The sequence below is a fragment of the Lemur catta genome, chromosome 10 (genome assembly GCF_020740605.2).
Source record: "Lemur catta isolate mLemCat1 chromosome 10, mLemCat1.pri, whole genome shotgun sequence".
Taxonomy (NCBI): Eukaryota; Metazoa; Chordata; class Mammalia; order Primates; family Lemuridae; genus Lemur; species Lemur catta.
This window is the reverse complement of record NC_059137.1, coordinates 80,832,145-80,850,358: the sequence shown is the minus strand read 5'-3', so window position 1 is coordinate 80,850,358 and position 18,214 is coordinate 80,832,145. Positions and strand designations below refer to the sequence as shown.

Below are 18,214 nucleotides of genomic sequence, written 5' to 3'. Positions count from 1 at the left end.
AAATACTCAAATATTTAAGTTTTTTTTTCCTTCCATAGCTCTTTCCTCTGGTGCTTTTTGACACTTAATGTCATTTAAGTAAAGAAAATTTAAAATTTAAAATTATTAACATGAAAGAGAATTAGTTACCTGGGTCAGTAAATGTAGGGATGGGATGGGAGAGTTATCTTAAAAAAGACTAAAACTGTTTTGCATCTATGGCAATGCATTTGCAACCACAACTCCATGTGTAATAAAAGTCTCCCATACGGACAGCGTGGGTCTACCAATTGGAATCACTTTATCATCTAAACTAGTGGTTCTCAACTGGGATGATTTTGTACTCCTCCCTCCATTTAGCAATGGCTGGAAACAGAAACATCTTGGTTGTCACAACCCAGAGGTTGCTACTGGCATCTAGTGGGTAGAGGCCAGGGATGCTGCTAAAAATCCTACAGTGCACAGGACAGGCCCCCAAAACAGGATTATCCAGCCCAAAATGTCAATAGTACCAAGGTTGCAAGAACTTGCTCTAAACAGAAGGGGTGGTGAAGCTCAATTATCTCCTACAACCAACGGCTGAGTTCAGTTCAAGAACACTGAAGGCTGTGTGTTCTAATGCTAGCAAGGTACAAACTTGAAAGCACTTATACACATCAAGCATGCATTAAAAAAAAAAATTCTTCCATTTTCTTAAAAAAAAAAAAATTGAAGTCACAACTTGCATTCTCCTCCCTAGATGCTGGCCTTCGGCAACATTAACAACCAAACACCAAGGCAATATAGATTCATTTCAAGGCTGTTACCCTTTGCAGAAAAGGAGGCCAGGGGCTAGGCAAGCTTTTAGAAAAAACAAAAAGCTCAAAGAGATAAATGAACATTCTGTCACTGGAGAATCTTGACAACAAATTTGTGTCTGAGAGAGGGCTGGAGAGGGGGTTTGATATGAAGGGGAAAAGATAGGGAGATAGGAGGATAAAACTGCCAAACAAAAAGGAAATGCCAATGGAGAAATGGGCAAAATTAAAAAACAAGTCAGTTCCTTTCTGTGGCTGGAAGAGAGAGATCCAGGAGAAAGTGCTTATAGTTCCAGGGAGGACACTAGAAGCCAAATTATGAGACAAGCAAAGAATGGCTAGCAGGAAGACCTGGCAGCTTCCCAGCCAAACATGCAGGAGACTTTCATGACCCTTATACAGACCCTTCCAGGCTTGCTGGCTCCCACCTCAACCTCAGGGACCTGGCCACACCCCTGTTCTCTGAGCCTTTGTCTATGCTGTTCCTTCTGCCAGGAATCCCTCCCCTCCCCCACCCTTCTGGCTGGCTCAGGCCTCCTCCCTTCAGGAACATCCTGGAAGGTGTCCCTGATTTCCCTGCCACCTTAGCAATGCAGCCCTGCACACCAGTCTGTGTGCCTGCTGGATGGAGGTCCCCCAAGGACAGGGGCTGTGGATTTTCACCAACATCTCTCTGAAGCCTCATGAAGTGCCTGGTGTGCACAGTAGGCACTAAGAACATGTTATAAATGAATCTTTTTATTTTTAAATGACAGTCTGTCCCTCACCTTGCCTCCACCATCATGTGTTTCTGTAATAGATGTCCATTACATCATTCCACATATTCTTTATCAAACCTCATTACTCTGCTCACAAGTACACTAGATTTGACATTTTACTTTCAAATACTATAACACTAAAATATCAGCTGGCATCTAACAAATAACTGACAGTTTCTTACAAGGCAATCACTGTATGAACATTTTAACAGCAAAATAAAAGAATTCTTATTACCAATGCCATATATATATATATACACACATATATATATATCTTTCTTATCTAGCACATATTGGTCTGCACATTGTGGCTAATATATTCAAATTATCTTTATAAAGCCACATTTCCCCAGCATGTTAAACAAAGCATGAAAGTCAAATCAAAGATACAGCTTATCAAGTAGGTCCCTTTAATTTGCTGGCTGTATTAAAAAGATAACATTATTTTGGAAGATAAGAGGATACACAGAGTAAATCTATGTGCATACACACACACGAAGGCAACTGATACATATGTGTGTATGTGTACATATATATACACACATACATACATATATATGTCATTCTTTAAATCACAGGAGAAACAGCATTTTCCCCAAACTATCCATCCCTCCATATCCCTCTCCCCTTAAAGTCTCACACTTTCCTCTCTTCTGTTGCTTTTATAACTAGGGAAATATGCAACCAATATCCATTCAGTTTGTGTAACAAGCATTCAGTTCATGCCCCGCTCACAGAAAAGTTCATGCCCAGAACCTTTACAGACTTTACTAAGAAAGCACCATCTAACAGACTTCTTTGCAAATAGTGATGAGGAATTTATCTAAGAGATTGAAGCACAAAATGAATCTGAATTTGGAGCTGTTACTCATTTCAATAAATTGACCTCTACTGAAGTCAAGGACAGCAGGGAATTCTTACTCCTCAAAGCAAATGCTCACAATCCTTACTGCTAACATGAATACTAAGCTCACTGCATCATAAACAAGATCTCTACATAATTACCTCTACTTTGAATTAAAATTCAAACTATAAAACACTACGGTGGCCACCCTGGTTGGGTTTAGTTGCATTTATGAAACTGCTGCTGCTTCTACAGAAGAGTAATCAAGCACAGAATAAATGAATGAATGACAGATCAAGGCAAAGGCAATAGGAGACTAAGTGACTTAAGTCATTAGTAGGCAAAGTGGACATGGAGAGGCACACAGACACCCCATATTTTTCATTTGTAAAATAGGACAATAATTATTATACATGAAAACAGTACACAAGCTATCATGTTATAAAAATAAGATAAAGATAATAGATAGCTACTTTACTGAGTTATAAGTCAGGTGATAATATATACTAAATGCCTGGTACATGGCAGTTGCTCAACAAGTGATAGTATTAGTATTGATTGAATAAATAATATTTGGCCCAAGAACCAGTGAGCCATGCTGAACCTGCCAAAGAAGAAATGAGGAAAGTGCTCAGAGGCCAAAAGTAGGGAAAGTGAGCGTCAGGTCTCAGGTGTGTCCTCATCCCGTCCACTGAGGGGAAAAAAAACTCCACTCCCTAACTCCGTCTCATTATACTAGTGAAGCCCACTTAAGACTGCTAGGAAGGATGTTCATCCACTTTCCAGAACTTGAAATGAGCTGTACTATGCAGAAACAGTTATTTCTAGAAATATGCAATGTTAAGAAAATAAATCACGCTACCTCTCTTTAAACTTGTTAAATGTCTACTGAAAACTCTTGCTCACAACTACACAAAATCATCTTTTGTCATCGTCATGAACTGGCAACAAATATGGGTTGGCCCAAGTGGTGGAAAGTGAACATATGGACAAGCAGGGACCTCCCGTGCCCACCCATCGCTCTGTCCTAGAACCCATGGTAGCTCCCCTCGTCTAGCCAATCACACCATTTCCAAACTACTTGCCGCCAGCTGGCGTCCCTCCACTCAGCTGAAGCCATCACTTGACTCTTCCCTTTCCCACCCCAACTGGTGTTGTGTCCCCTGCCTAAAATGCCCTCCTTCCTCCTCTCTCTCTAGGTGTTCCCAGCCCCTAGTCTGCCTCATTACTTCCATGGAAGCTCTTTTTTTTTTTTCATTTAACTTTCACAGCCCATTTCAACTGTGAACCCAAATTTAATCCAAATGCGTTGAATTGTAGCAGTTTTATTGCATGAATTTGTGCAGTGTCTCACACACTTCAGAGTCCCTCATGGTGCCTAACACAGTGCTAGGGACATCACAGGTGCTCAGGAAACTTGTTGCTAAGGGCATTTATAGGTGCTCCATAAAACCCTTCTTTTATCTACCAATGACATTGAAGCACTGAAGTGAGGTAAATTACCCTATGGATTCAATCCAAAGAACACTTTTGCATTAATTACCAAGCTACTTAAAGCAGGAATGTTTTCTTGTCTTAATTATTTGGACTATTATTTTAATTGTCACTTCTCAACTAAATACTCCACCATAGGCTTGCAAAACACTGTAAACTGAATCTTCATAAACAAGGCAAGATTAACAAAATATTCTCCAAGGTTAGTCTCCAACAGCATCCGGAAAGGGATCACTGAAGCAATTATACATACAAATCTTCAGCTTCCAAATTGTGTCTTATGTAGCTTTCGCTAGGAATGCTCCAGACATTTTGGTTTGAAATATCTACATAATTACTTCAACCCTCCCTTCCCACCCCCTTGCAAGGTTAAGAGATGCCCAAAGCAGTGTTTAGGGGTTAAAATGTTTCCAAATAGCAGGATTCCTTACTTTCCAAAAAGATTTTTAAAAAGAAAAAAAAAAATTGAAAAAACAAAACCTGTATCACCAAAAGAATGTAAAATGTTTCCGTTTGGGGGGAAAATATCTATTTTAAATTTACAGCTGCTTTTCTAAGAAAGGCCTCAAGAACCCTCAAATTGAGGAGCGTGGATAAAAGACCGGCAGAACCCGTTAGAGGGTTCCTGTGGCCCCTCCCTTCAAACCCACGTTCTTAAAACACATTTCTTTTCTCAGCCCGAAAAATGCAGCCTTCCTCCAGAATAATTCCATTTAAAAAGCCCCCACCCGCGAGGAAACATTAATCTACTTTGCAAACATGCGTTCCAGTCCGTGCTTTACTATTTTTTTTCAACTCCTTCCCCCCCACTCCCCCTTTTTTTTGTACCTTGAGACAAATGTTTTCTTCCCCCAGAGTTGAAAGCTGTCCAAAAACAGGACCACACACGCCGCCGCCTCCGCAGGCCCGCGCTACGCCCGCCCCCCGCCCTCCGCAGCTCGGCGGCCGCGGCCGCCGGGGGCGCGCACACTCCCTCCAGCCGGAGGGGTGGCCTTTCTCTCCCCCCATTCTTTTCTCTTTGGACGCGGTGGGTGGGGGTGGGGGAGGGACGGAAGCCGAGCTGGGGAGCCAGGACAGGAGAGGCCTTCCCCTGGCCGCGTCTCGGGGCGCGGCGGCGGCGAGCGGCGGCGGCGGTGGCAGGCCCCGGGGCCCCCGGGCGTGCGGAGTGGTCTGTCCCGCGGAGGGGCCCCGCGCCCCCGCCGGCCCGCCTTCGCCACTCTCTCCCACAACACCTAGCAAAGCGCGGCGCCCCGAGTAGATTACAGCGCGGCCTTTGTCGGGCGGGCCTGGCTCCCGGCCAGGCGCCCAAACAATAAACAATTCCCCCTGGTGCGGGCAGGGGGTTTTCGCTGGCCCCGGCCGGGCTCTAGGTGTATGCCGGCAAATATCTTTATCAATCGGAAGGAAGGGACGGGGCCTCCGGCTAAGGGGTGAGCGGGCGCTGGTCTCTTACCTTCCACCCACAGTTCCTCCACGTTGGTCTCGAGATTAGCTGCCTTTAATCCCACAGCGAAGGCCCCAAATATGAGGAGGCCCACAACCAAGAACTTGCCGCAGTTTTTCTGAATGTAACAACCCAGTTTAAATAAGAGTCTCTGAAACTTCGCTCTCAGCCACAGCGGCGCTTTCCGGCCAGTAGCCTTCCCCTGGGGACGAAGCAGAAGGGAGGAGTGAGCGCTGGGGAGTCGCGGCCCGCGCGCCCACGCCCGCTCGCGCGCACCCGCCCGGTGATCCCCCGACAGCCTTGGGGGCGCGGGCGGCCGCGGCGCAGGGACCCTTTCTCGAGACTGGTACCCAGGCGGGCTCGAGGGAACGCGAGCAGCGTGGGGGGGGGGCTCGGTCATAAATCAAAGTCAGGCTGCAGCGTGGGAGCTGCACCTCGGGAGCAGCAGGGCTCCCCCACGCGCGACCTAAGCGCGACCCTGAGTGTGACCTGGGGCGCTGGGGGATGGGCTGCAAACAGGAAAAGGAGAAGCCAAAGCACGAGGAGGGAAACACCACACCAGCAGTATTCACCCCAGACCTGGGAAGGGAGGGGCGGCGTCATCCGAATGATGAAGCCCAACATTTAAGAACCAGCAACCCATGTCCCCCTTTCCTGTAAGTCCTGCTCCATCCATCACCCCTCTCGGGGTGCCCCGGCGGAGACGGGTGCTGGGGGCAAGCGCACTTTGGGAACAATGTATTGCGGGTTTCCCCAACCGGACCCCGCCTACAGTGGTAGTAAGTGGGGATCCACGTGGTGAGCGCGGCCAACGGAGCTCACTCCCGACGCATTTCCATAGCGTTGGGAGACGCTGTGTGAGCTGAATTAGGAAGTGGGGCAGCCATCTGCAACTTACGACAATATTTGTGATCGGAAGAGGGCAGCCACAGGGATCTTTCCCTCCTCTCCCTTCCCTTCTGGTTAAACGTAAAAAACAGCCGAGTGCACAGGGGAAGGGCCCAGGCCGGCGCAGGCGGGGGTCCAGGCTGGGCGCAGGCTGCTCCCGGAGGCGGCGTTTCCCCGGCGCTGGCCGCGGCCCCGGCGGGCCCCGGTCTGAATGCTCGCCTTCCCTGGATTCCACACATTTCAGCTAGCCTCGTAAACACAATGAACCCGGGCGCTCGGCAGACCCGCACCGCGAATTTAAGGTGGCGATTTGTTTACAACTTTTCCTCCCCTCTTAGGGTCTGAGGAGAGGCAGCTCAAAAACTGGAAAAGAAGACGGGGGATATCTTTTTCTGAGGATAATTTTTAAGGGAGCAGAGATTTCATGCTCAACAAAAGCAAAAGCAGTTGCCAAAAAAGGAAACCACCTTTATTTTGGCTCCCTCCCCCCCTTCCTCTCTCCGCCTCTCTCCACTGCGCCTCCCCCTCCAAGATGTTAAGAAATGTGGCCACAATACTGGGGTTTAGGATGCAAATAGGGGCAGGGGTGCAGGACGAGGGAGTTCCAGTGCAGGGGATACGGGGCAGGGCACTGCCGCGGCCGTCCTCGAGGTGGTCCACTGTGGACCGCTTTCTAGTGCTCCGGAAAAGGCACGCCGGGGAGGGCGTGTACACACACACACACACACACACACACACACACACACCTCCACCCCCTGCGGACCTCAGACAGCCCTTTCCTCCCAGGACCAGAGGGAGGGTTTGAATTTTTCTATCCCCACTTGTCTGCTTCTTTTCCTGGAGAGAGAGAGAGAGAGAGAGAGAGAGTGTGTGTGTGTGTGTGTGTGTATGTGAGTGTGTGTGGCGGGGGCGATCCCAAAGAGGAAGAGGAGGGAACAGAGAGTGGGAGTGGGAAGAGAGGACAGTCTGAAATGCACCTTGGAAATCTGCTCCAGAGCGAAGGCGGCGTCGCAGTAGCTGGGCCGGTGCAGATAGTCCCGGTCCGGCGCGGAAGCGCGGCGCAGCCCCCCGGTCCGTCTGCGCCTCCCGCCGCCAGCCGGCCGGTCCGGGGCACCGCTGCAGCCGCCGCCGCGGTCCTGGGGCTCGGCGGCGTTACCAGCCGAGGCCATGTTGCCGCCGCCGCCGCCGCCGCCGCGGGGACGGAGGCTTTCCGGGCGGCCCGGCGCGCTGCTGCCGGCACTGCGGGCTCCCGGCGCGCCTGGGCGCTAGGCTCGCAAGGACGCTGCTGGCCGCAGGGTGCTCGGGCTTGGGCTCCGGTTGACAGACCTGATGCTGCTGCTGCCGCTGCTGCTGCTCACACGGCGGGCGCTGGTGCCGCTGCGGCCGCGGCTGCTGCCGGGGAGTCAGACCCTGCGCCTTCCATTGCCACATTGCGCGGGGGTCCCGAGGTCTCTGCGGCCGCCGCTGCCCACATCCAGTTCGCAGGAGGGCAAGAGCCGGCGCGCCAAGCGAGCCTGTCCTTCGGGCGCTTCGGCGGCGCTTTTCGCGGTCCCCAACTCCCCCTACCCGCCCCCCGCCCCGCGCTGCGACCCCTTCACTGCAAAAAGGGCCAGCAAATCTCCGCCGCTCCCGCGGGCCGCGCTGGCTCCCTCGGCGCCTCCCTGGTCGCCCGAGCGGTCGCGGAGTGTAAGCGCAGAGCCGCCGCCGCCGCTGCCGCGGGGTCCGAGGGTGCCCGGCTGGTCTCAGCGCTGCCTGGCCGGGGCAGCTGCCGCTGCTCCCGCTGCTGCTGGCGGTGGCGGCTCCTGAAGCTGCTGCTCAGGCTGCTCGGGCTCTGGCTGCTGGGTTCGAGGTGGCTGCTCAGTCCCGGACTCTGCTTTCTTGTGCTCCTCGCCAACCCGCTGGACCATTCTGCCCCAGTGCAGCGCGCCTCTCTCGCTCCCGGGACCTGGGGACTCCGCTCTGTGTGTGTGCAGCGGGCAGCGGCCGCAACAGCTCCTTGATTCAATAGATGAGATGGAAGAAGAAAAAAAAGAACTCTCTCCATTTGGAGAAAGAGGAGGAGGGGAGGGGGTGGAGGGGGAGAGAGCGAGCGAAAGAGAAAAAGGCTGGAGCTCCCGCCCCCGGGGCTGTCAGATGGCTTGGGTTTCTGCGACGCGATTGGCTCACGGAGGGCAGAAATTACTCAGCAAACATGACTATTATTAGCTGCTTAGCAACAGCTCACCAAAGTAGAGAGACCACCCAGGTAGGCAACCCCAGTGTGTGCATCCCGGGCTTCGGGGGGAGTCTCTGAGAGCGCCAACCTTCTCGCATGCAATACTTCCATTAAGGAATGCTCCCCCCCTCCTTTCTTATTCCTTTTCTTTTCAACTGTGTCTTCTTTTTGTGAGATGCCCTTTGCGCGCACACACACGCGCGCGCGCACACACACAGACACACACACACACACACACACACACGAACATTTGCCTCGCGATAGACACGGGGGAAATGTAATATTTTTTTAAGCGCTTAAACAATTTCTGAAATTCCTCAAAGAAAACCCTTTCAGAGGCACCTTGGCCTCAAGCTGTAGCAAATACTGGGAGGTCCGGCTTGAATTCCCAGGCCTGCACCAATAATGACAGGGTGGTGGATAGTGCGCCAGTGTGTGCCAGATTTTTTTTCCCTCCTCTTTTCTTTTATAACTAAAGGGAAGACTTAGGCTCTCGCAGGGAACAACGCCTCACATTAAGATAAACAAAATGGAAAGTTAAAGAGGAAAGCAAGGACGTTGAGAAAAGCCACCCTTTCTTAAAATTTTTCCCCCTTTCCCCCCTAAAGAAAACAAACAAACAAAAAAAACCCCCCACACACCACAGTCCTGGTTTGAAGGAGTCAGTGTTCTATGAACGTGGAATCCAGATACCGAAGCAGTCTCGTGAAGGCACAGGAGTTTCAATTTGAATCTTTAATGTGACATAAGTAAAATAGAAACAGAATCCTTTTAACAACCCAGAGAAGCGGAATTGTTTCCTTGAGAGAGAAAAGTTTTACTGATTATTTGAGGTTCTTTTGGACCCCCCTTTTTATTAACCACATCCTTATATAAAGACAGTTTTAAATGAATTTTTTTCCAAAAACCGGTATGCATTTGTTATATTTAATAATAGCATGACGTAGGAGAGAATAAAGGCTCTAATGTTAGGCTCATTTGAAGCAAATTGTTTGCAGATAGTGAGAATTTGTCCCGACACTGCGTCCAGTGTCACCAAGAAATCCCGGGGATTCGCTTTCCGTTGAGAAACAAAACACGCGACCCTTTGGGGTGGACCCTGGGGGCAGACACGTCTACACAACTACGCTTATTTTTTTAAAAATTGTTTTTGGAAAGTGGGGTGTGTTTCTCTTACGTTTGCAAGTTATCAAGTTCCTCCCTGTGGTAGGAAGCAGACCCACAAACCCTTGATTCTGCTTCATTTTAGTATTTGTTTCTTCTTTTTTCTCTTTTTTAAAACAGGGTTGAACTGCAGAAGGACCCGCGGCAGCGAGAAGCCGACTGAAGCCGTGAAATGGGGTAGTGTGGCTTTAAGATGCACACGGTGTGTGTTCATTGAAAAAAAAGAAGAAAGAAAGGAAAGGAAAAGAAAGAAACCCAGATGGAGGGAAAGGGGGAGGAGCGGGGAGAAGGCGGAGCCCACGCGGCCATGTGACCTCGGGCCCGGAGGCCTGAGCGCGCGCGCGCGTGCCCGGGTGCCTGCGCGCGCGCACGGAGCCGGGACTCCCCGCGCCCGCACGGTCTAGGCAGAGCAGGTAGGAAGGTCGGTGCGCTGAGCCGGCGCCGGGCGGGCTCCTTGCCTCCAGCGCGGTCTCCCGAGAGCCCCGGTGGAGCGCGCGCCCCGCCGGCGCGGACGGACGTGCCGGACGCGCCGTAGTACATTCCTGAAGGCGGACCAGCCCCCTTACGTTGCCCAATGCCCGCGCGCCCTCCCCGGGGCTGGCCAATGGTTGCGCGCACGAGTCCCTTCCCATTCAGCAGCCCCGCGTTGGCGGCCCCGGCCCGCGAGGGGCTGCTGCGGGGCGCGCCGGCCACCGGGGCGGTCCACGCGGCTCCCGCAGGGGGCCTGTCCGCCAGCTTTCCCCGCCCCCTTCCTTCCTCTCCGGCGGTCTCCCCCTCCCCACTTCCTTCCCTCTCCCTTCTCCTTTCTCCTCTTTCACCCCTTTCTCGTCCTCCCCCATCTCTCCCCTCCCAGCCCTGCCCTGCCTAGCCACCTTCCTTCTAGCCTTTTCTCCTTCCTGGTTTCACTGGGAGGCCCTCCTCCCTGAATCCCGAAGTGGCAAAACGTGTGTGGTACCTGGGGCAGGGTAGGGTGTCCTGGAGAATAAAGACAGAGTAGAAGTTTGGGGGTGTTCACCGGATCAGGAAGACCTGAGTACCCGGCCAGCGCGGAAATTCAAAACTCATAACGCCGAAGGAGCACGTGATTTTGTGAGTGGCTCAGGGAATAGCTGCTAAAATCCAGAAGGGAAGGCAAGCCCCGTGCGGTGAAAATGACACCACATTAATTAACAATAGTACAGAAAGGCTGGGCTCGACACAGCAATTTAACCTTTGAGTATAATCCTGATCTTTATTATGTTTGATAGATAGCACAAACCAGGAAAAGTGGTTTACTATTCTGGCTTTTCTTACCGAACAGTTCTGCAGACATCTCAAGTCAAACCATTTCGTGCTTGCTTCTGGAATTTGTTTTTTTAAACACTTGGCGGGTGGTACTCCTTGTTTTTACCTGGCAGCCTTTTCATATTTGAAGCTTGCTAGATGGCAAGGTAAGGTAACCATGTAGCCATGGACACATTGCTAAGTTTGTGTTTTCAAATTTCTTTACAAACGTTTCAGACCAAAATATTTCGTCCCAATCTTTTATTATGGGAATTTCAGTGTAGTTACTTGGATGATGGAATTCTAGAATGAAATTATAGATTATGTACACGTAGTGGTTCCGTATTACTCTCCCTGCGCAGCTACATCCCCTCTCGTTCTGCCTACCGCCACATGTGCATCATTTCAATGGCAAAGCCTCTTCCACTCATTTCCCTCAGTTTGACTTAATTCCTAAACGTTTTGAACGTTGATCCGCGAGGTTTACATGTAGCGCCCTGAGCCCCCTCGCCCTGCTGTTTGATAGGTTAACTTTTCAGCATCTCAGACAATGGTCCCGGCCTGTAAATTCTACCCATTGGTTGCAGGACGCAATCCTGAGCCTCGGCTCTAACAAGCGCTATCTTAATCTCCCCCCACCCCCACCCGCCGCTTCCCCTGTGGTCTCCTTTTTTCATACACAGAGATGAATTACTTTGAGGATCTAATTGGCCTTGTTTCTGTAACGTTTTAAGAAAGGGAAGAGGAGCCAGTGTAAAAGCCTGCTCGACTTGGGTGGTCAGGGCTGAGGCTGCCCCCAATTTGCCTCATTGCTGATGCATGCGAGTGCGACATTCCCAGCGATAATGTTGTTCCTAATCAATCTGCCCTTATTTACATTTGTAAGCATTGTTGGCTTTAATATGCATGCCCTGTGCAGGGGACTGCTGTGCCACACCGGGTTTGTTAACTTCAACTAACCACAAGGATTCCATAGACCTGAGATGGGGCTGATTGGAGGAGCCAGGCCTGCTAAGGTGTCTGCAAGGAAGAAAAGTCCCTTTAATGGTCTTTCTGCTTTGTGGCTTCCCTTGTGAGAGCTACCAAATAAGTGAGAACTCGGGGCCTTATCAACCAGCAGGAGTTGCCAGCCTCTGTGAAGCAAGAGCTAAGTATTCCATTTCCCCTTTCCAAGTAAAGTTCATCTCAGTGCATAAATTGTCATTTTGTCTACCAATCATGATCCAAGACTTCTCACTGGAGTCTGTACTTTTCAAAATAGATTCTGCAAACTCTCTCTCCTCTCTTCTGTGTTCCAACACTTCAAATATCCATGGCCACACCACACACATTTAAAAAATGACATCAGATTATCCAAATGATGACACTGAAATAAAGTATCTGCCCTTTGTGTTGGGATGTTCCAACAGTAAGCAATTGTGGGAGCCACACTTGGTGGAGTTATGAAAAACCACAATGAGATTTAACTTTCACTGGTTTCTGAGATCAAACCAAATGGGTCTTCAAAATCCAATGAATGTAATTTGACTAACTTTTACAGACTATAAATGAATAAAGGGGTTAATGTATTCCAGTGATTTGACCATGGGGCCATTTACAATTTTGTCTACTGAGTTTAACACTCTTTTCCAGAAATGCAAAGAATTGCAAAAATTACATTAAGTCTCATGGTATTCTTGTTGAGAGGGTGGTATGGGGAGAGGAATTGGAGACTTGACACAGTATTCTATTTATGCGTGGGGAGCCCAGGATACGGATGTGAGTGATGGGCCAGGGCCTGAGAAGTTCAAAGCAGGTACCTTGGATAAGGGTTGAGTCTTGACTCAACTGAAACCAATATGCCACCATCCACCACATTTTCTTGGCTACCTAAGAATGCCTTATTATTTTCTCATTGGCAGGTCTTGTATTTATTTAAAAGGTGATGGTTGAAAATGAGTCTAAAAGGTTTCAGAGAGGAGGGGGAAAAAAGATTCAGCAGCCACAAAATGTAACACCACTGAGCTTGACTCCCCTCCCCTCTCCCTTCCACCTTCTGTTTCCTCCCCTTATTTCCCCCCTCCCCAGACTGGAGGAAAGGGAACAGCTCTAGCCAACTTGTCAAAATAATGCTGCTAATTACCCCTGATCTCCTTTAATGGGAAGCTGCTCTCAACTCCACAAAGGAGTAAATGAAGGGTCTACAGCACAAACCCGGGAGCACTGGCATTTTTTGAGCTTACAGTGAGCTGGGGGTAGGGAGCGCAGAAGAGGGAGTGTCCTGAGAAGGTCCCAGAAATCCCCACATTGACTACTCCAGGTTTAAATACTAGCTTGAAAGAGGAATTAGATTTTATGCATTGCCAAAAGCTATTGATATTCTCTTGCTAAGAATGTCACCAACTGCCAAGAGAATGTTCAGAGCCTACTATGAACTTGAAAGAAAACAGCATTGACCCTTGTATTGATTCCCCCCTTCTCTAAATGTCTTCTCATCCACATTGCTTTACTCTAATGGATAGAGATGTATTCTTGAAAGACCCAGACTCTGAACATTTTTTTCCACCTTCTCTCACCTCAATTCTATATCTCCATCTAAAATATCTATATCAAGCTTTGCCTTCAGCAGAAGGCACATCATTCATTTCAGTGATCTCTGCCATTGGGTCTTGCATGAAAAAGAAGCTGAGCAACATGATCCCTTTGACCCACTGCTGGAGCAACAAATTTATTAGAGATATAGGCATGAGAAATGAAAGGGAAGTAAAACAATTCCAGCTTATTGTGTGTCTTTCTTTCATACTGCTAATCCGGTTTACACATCACGCCTACATGTCTCAATAGGGCATTATACACTGTGGCAGAGGCTGGAGAAAATAAAAGGTGTGTGTGTGTGTGTGAGAGAGAGAGAGACAGAGAGACAGGCAGAGAGAGAGAGAAAGGAATGAGGATAAAAACAGGGAAGACAGATATTTTAATCCATATGGATTTACCTCGTCAGTTTTTCTATCTGTAGAAAGTTGATGACAATTTGTAAAACAGCCTTTTTTTCCCCACAAAATAATTCCAAATGGATCTAACTCCTGTTCAAATAGCTTGTCAGATTATGACTAGATTATAACCAGAAATTAGATACACCTCTCACAATGAGTTTGAAAGGAAACTAACACCCCAAATTGAGAATGGGCGTATTAAGATGATGGAGCCTATTGGTGTCCACCTTGATTCAACATTTTAATTTTAAAAGATCGTGGATTCAAAGGCATTTTACAGCCTTGTGGAAGGAAGCTGGGTGACAACTGGAACACACACAAACTCACAATTGAAAGCCCCCTGTTTTACAACATGAGTACACAAAGCACCTGAGGCAACAATTTATCCTGAGGTACCACCCAGAAATAATAAGTTTCAGTAACAAAGAATGACACCAGAAAGCCATGTCTTTCTTTGTAGAGGGAGTTAATTGCATGTTGAACTACTGTAGCCAATAAATAAATAAATTTAAAAGTTTTGAAACAATTCGAACACAGAATGGTGGAAAAGGACTATTGTAATAGTTCAAGACCTCAGTTACCCAATTATAAAATATTTAGAGCCACCCATTGTGGGTCTTTATTATTTATGTCTAGTTCTTTAGCATTTGCCCTCCCCAGGAAGGAAGGATAAAAGGGAGGAAGATGTTCTCTCCCAGGTCCAGCAAAACAGAGGACTCTGAGTGTTTTCCATAGACAGCAAATCTATATGGCTCTTCTTAGGTGATGGAAATTGAGATCAGAAAACTTTGGACTTACTGCTAATTGCACACACTGGGCATCATTTTAAACATGAACTTAAATATGTAGAGACATAGCACATATCACCCAGAGACAAGCCAGTCTCTGGGGGTCTTGTGGTCCCAGAGTTGGGAACGGGTCTATAAGGGTCTGCATCAGTCTGGCCTATCTCCAGGCTCCCCTAAGCCGTACTCAACACTCTCAGCACTGGGGTAGCCGCCCACCTCTTTAATGAGTGGCAGGCACCAGAGTGCCCGAATCCGTGAGTAAGAGTCAACACATACCTCTCCTACCCCTGGCCCCTTCCAGAACCCAAAAAGCCTCTTTGGCTGGCCCTCTTTCCCCCGTGTCGACGGGGAAGTGTGTGTTGGAACTCCGGGTTTTGGTAAGGTGCTTCTCTCCCAGCCCTGGCTGTCCCACCCAACCAGGCGTCCGTGCGGAGCGCCGAGAGCCCAGGGTGTGGGTGGAGAGCGTGCGCCAGTCCCCTCCAGCTGGTCTGGGCAAAGCTCCACCGAGCGGAGAGAATTTGCTTCCGTGCGCGCGCTCTCTCTGGGCCCCCCACCCTCCCCCCGGCGCTGTCACTCTCCGCAACAGCCCTTCCATCACCAGCTCTGTCTCCACTTGCGAGTCAGGAGCCACCACCAGGCTGATGAGCGGAAGCCAAGGTGGCGACCCTTTCAAGCGTGAAAATGGGATCCCAGGCGGCCCCCTCCGTGAGAATTCCCCCCGGAGCTGTTCCCCGGCCGGGGCCCGCCGCAGCCAGTCCCCCTCCCCGCCCCGCGGAGTTGGCCTCGGGGGCGGGGGCCCCGGGCGTGCGGGCCAGTGCGGAGACGCGGGACCCGCGCTCCCGCGCCCGGGCGGCGCAGCCCACCCAGCCCCACGGCCCCGGCGCGCGGCCCGCCCCTCCTGCCCGGCGCTCGGTGCTCGCTCCTCCGTTCGCGGCGCGGGGCGTCCCGCGTCCCCGCGCCGCCTGGGGCGCACGCCGCGCGAGGGCGAAGGCAAGGTGGCGGCGGCGGCGGCGGCCGCGCCGGCTGCACTCACCATAGCCGGCCGTCAAGCCCTGCCCGGAGCGCGGGTGCCGATGGCGCGGACGCTGGGCTTGGATTTCACATCAATTCCTTGTTTTTTCCTGGCCCCCCTTTCCGCGTCCGCTCCTCAGTCTTCTCCCCGTCTTCCCTCGTCTCCCCCTTGCCTTGTCGCTGCGAGTCTCTTTGTCTTCCCTGTCGTCGTCTTTTTCTTCTTCTTCGTCTTCGTCGTCGTCTTCTCCTCCTCCTCCGTCTTTACAAAAGGAACGGAAAGTGTAAAAACCCCGGCGCGCTGGGCCGCCGGAGGCTTTCGGCGGAGTGCAGCGCGGACTCACAATTACAAGCCTGTTTCTATTAAGCAGTTCCATGGCCCTCGGCGTGGGTGGTCTGCCGCGCCATAGGCAGGACCTGTCAGGGTCACGTGACGGATCCGAAAACTTTACCCCTTTACAATAAACTCAAGGAAAGCAAAGTAAACTCGAGGAACGTGCTGTCAGCACAGCCCTCCTGGGTAAACAGGCGCTCCCCTCCCCGCCTTCCTGGGAGGCGCCCGGCCCCGCGAGCTCCGGCGAGCCCCCGCGGCCCCCTCCCCGCCCCCCGCGTCCCTGCCTGCCGGGGGCCGCCGGGCCGCGGGTCTCCGCTCGCCCGCTCGCCTTCCCCACCTTGTGCTCCCCGCGCCCCCCACCCGCACGCTTTATTTGCTAGCATTTAGCCATCTTGCCAGAACCCCGGTGGGGGGAGGTGCTGGGGGAGCAAGGAAGCTCATTTCAGCATCCCCAGCGCTCCGGGAAACGGGGGCGCCCAGAGAGCTGCAGAAGAAACACCACCTTTCATGGCCTGCATTCTCCAAGCCCTTTCTGCTCGCATTCCCACGGAAGCGCCGAGAAGCTGGGAGCATTCTAGTTGACTGGCCCACAGGCCGCCGGGGAGGCAGAGGGCCGGGAAAGCCGGGCAGATAACAAGAGCCTTCCCGGGGAAATGTTCAATACAACAAGATGTGTGTGGATTCGGGTCGTTTCTGCTGGAGGTCTCTGGGAAGTAGTTACTTCTTAAGACACCAAGGTGGAGTCCCTTGGAAACCAAGATTGGTAGCTGGCTGAGGAATCACTAATTGATATTTGCTTCCTTTCCCTTCCAATTACTGTGGTTTCTGGGGTATGCCACCCAAGGGCTCCCACCCACGCTGCCTTCCCGTACGAGGCAAACTTGGGTGATTCGGTTAGCCGAGGTGCTGGTGGGTCCCGCAGAGGACGGTTCTCTCGCCCTACGTGGAGACCTCCTGTTCAGGAGAGACCCTGCTGCAGTGTTTAACATTTTCCCTGCTCAAGCCAGCCGCCGGTAGACTGCATTTCACGCTCAGCTCAGAGGTGCTGCTTTAAATGGACCACATTATGAATAAAGATGAATTACAGATACAAGGGCAAGGGGTGAGAAAATTTACTGAAACTATCAAGAGTTAACTGGCTGGTCTTCTAATAAAGCCAAGCTTTTCTCACCTCATTCTGGTGGAGGTGGGGGCAGCAGGGGGGGTGCCGGCATAAGCTCCATGTATTGTTAAATAATAATAATAATCATCCTGGGAGTTACAATTTATCTCCCTCCCACAAAGATGATATACCATTCTTTACTAGGGTCATTTGAGTTTCCAGAATGTTTGTGTTTGAGATGCAGGAAGTAATTAAACATTAGAATGCTTAGGCAGCCTGGTGAATTAGGCTGGTCAAGAAAGTAGTTTTATACCAATTGATTTTAGTCAAAAATGGACTCAAGTGAGTATTAGCTGAGCATGGATCCTAAGAGTCATAATCATTGTAAAACAAAACAAAACAAAACAAAAACAGCACACCAATATTTCCCTTGGAAACACTTCCCCCTCTCTTTTGGTGTCACATGTGGTGGGGGGGGCATGAGGAAGAGGTAGGTGTAAATACATCTCCAAGTAGAGTGATTTAGAATATGCAGGAGAAAGGAGGATAAGAAAAAAGAGAAACAGATGAGAAAGGACGATTAAATGGCTGTCGACATAAAGTTGCTAAGTATGCTAGTTTGTGAGAAAATTGCAGCAGAACTTGTGGAGTTTGTTTTTCCCAATTAAAATGAAGACCCCGATGCAGGCACACTTGGCTACATGCTCCTTTTGAGTTGTGGCCAAGTCTGATAATCAAGAGTGGACACTGGTTTTGTGGGGCCCGGGGCTTAAGCAGTTTGTTGGGTAAGGGTGGGGGGCTTCCTTAGGAACTCAAAATTACAAACACAAAATTAGGTACAGGGCCTTGGAAGAGACTTGGGCAGTGAGGGGCCCTGAAGCTTCCTGAGCTCTCAGCAAATCACTACTCTTGGGAGTACAGACAAGGAGACGACAGAACTACCCAGTTTTTGTGGGCTTGCTGGACTACACTATCCATTAGTTCGCACCAAACCTGTTAAAATTAGTCATATTTCAGCCCAAGGGTTTACAGTTCGGAGCAAAGACAAATTTGGTTCGAATGTAGATACTTGGAGTTGGGCAGTGTGGGCATAATGAGGCAGGGACTAAACCTTTGGTAGTGTAGCCTGAAAGTTCAGGAAGGAGGGAAACCATTGGAAATGCT

General features: G+C 50.3%; 1 protein-coding gene across 4 annotated transcripts in view; it reads right to left on the bottom strand.

The window, feature by feature from the left end:
* Window positions 1-16,228, bottom strand: part of PTCH1 (patched 1) — a 66,920-nt gene extending 50,692 nt beyond the window's left edge. The window contains exons 1-2 of one of the 4 annotated variants that reach the window (XM_045562426.1): window positions 15,640-16,228; window positions 5,326-5,518 (exon numbers count right to left, since the gene is read on the bottom strand). In XM_045562426.1, the coding sequence (XP_045418382.1) occupies window positions 5,326-5,518; window positions 15,640-15,642 (196 nt within the window). In that variant the 5' untranslated portion in view covers window positions 15,643-16,228. Of the gene's footprint in view, window positions 1-5,325; window positions 5,629-7,181; window positions 7,374-15,639 lie in introns of those variants that run through there. The other 3 variants (XM_045562427.1, XM_045562428.1, XM_045562425.1) reach the window with 3 other exon arrangements.
* Between the last annotated feature and the right edge of the window lie 1,986 nt (window positions 16,229-18,214).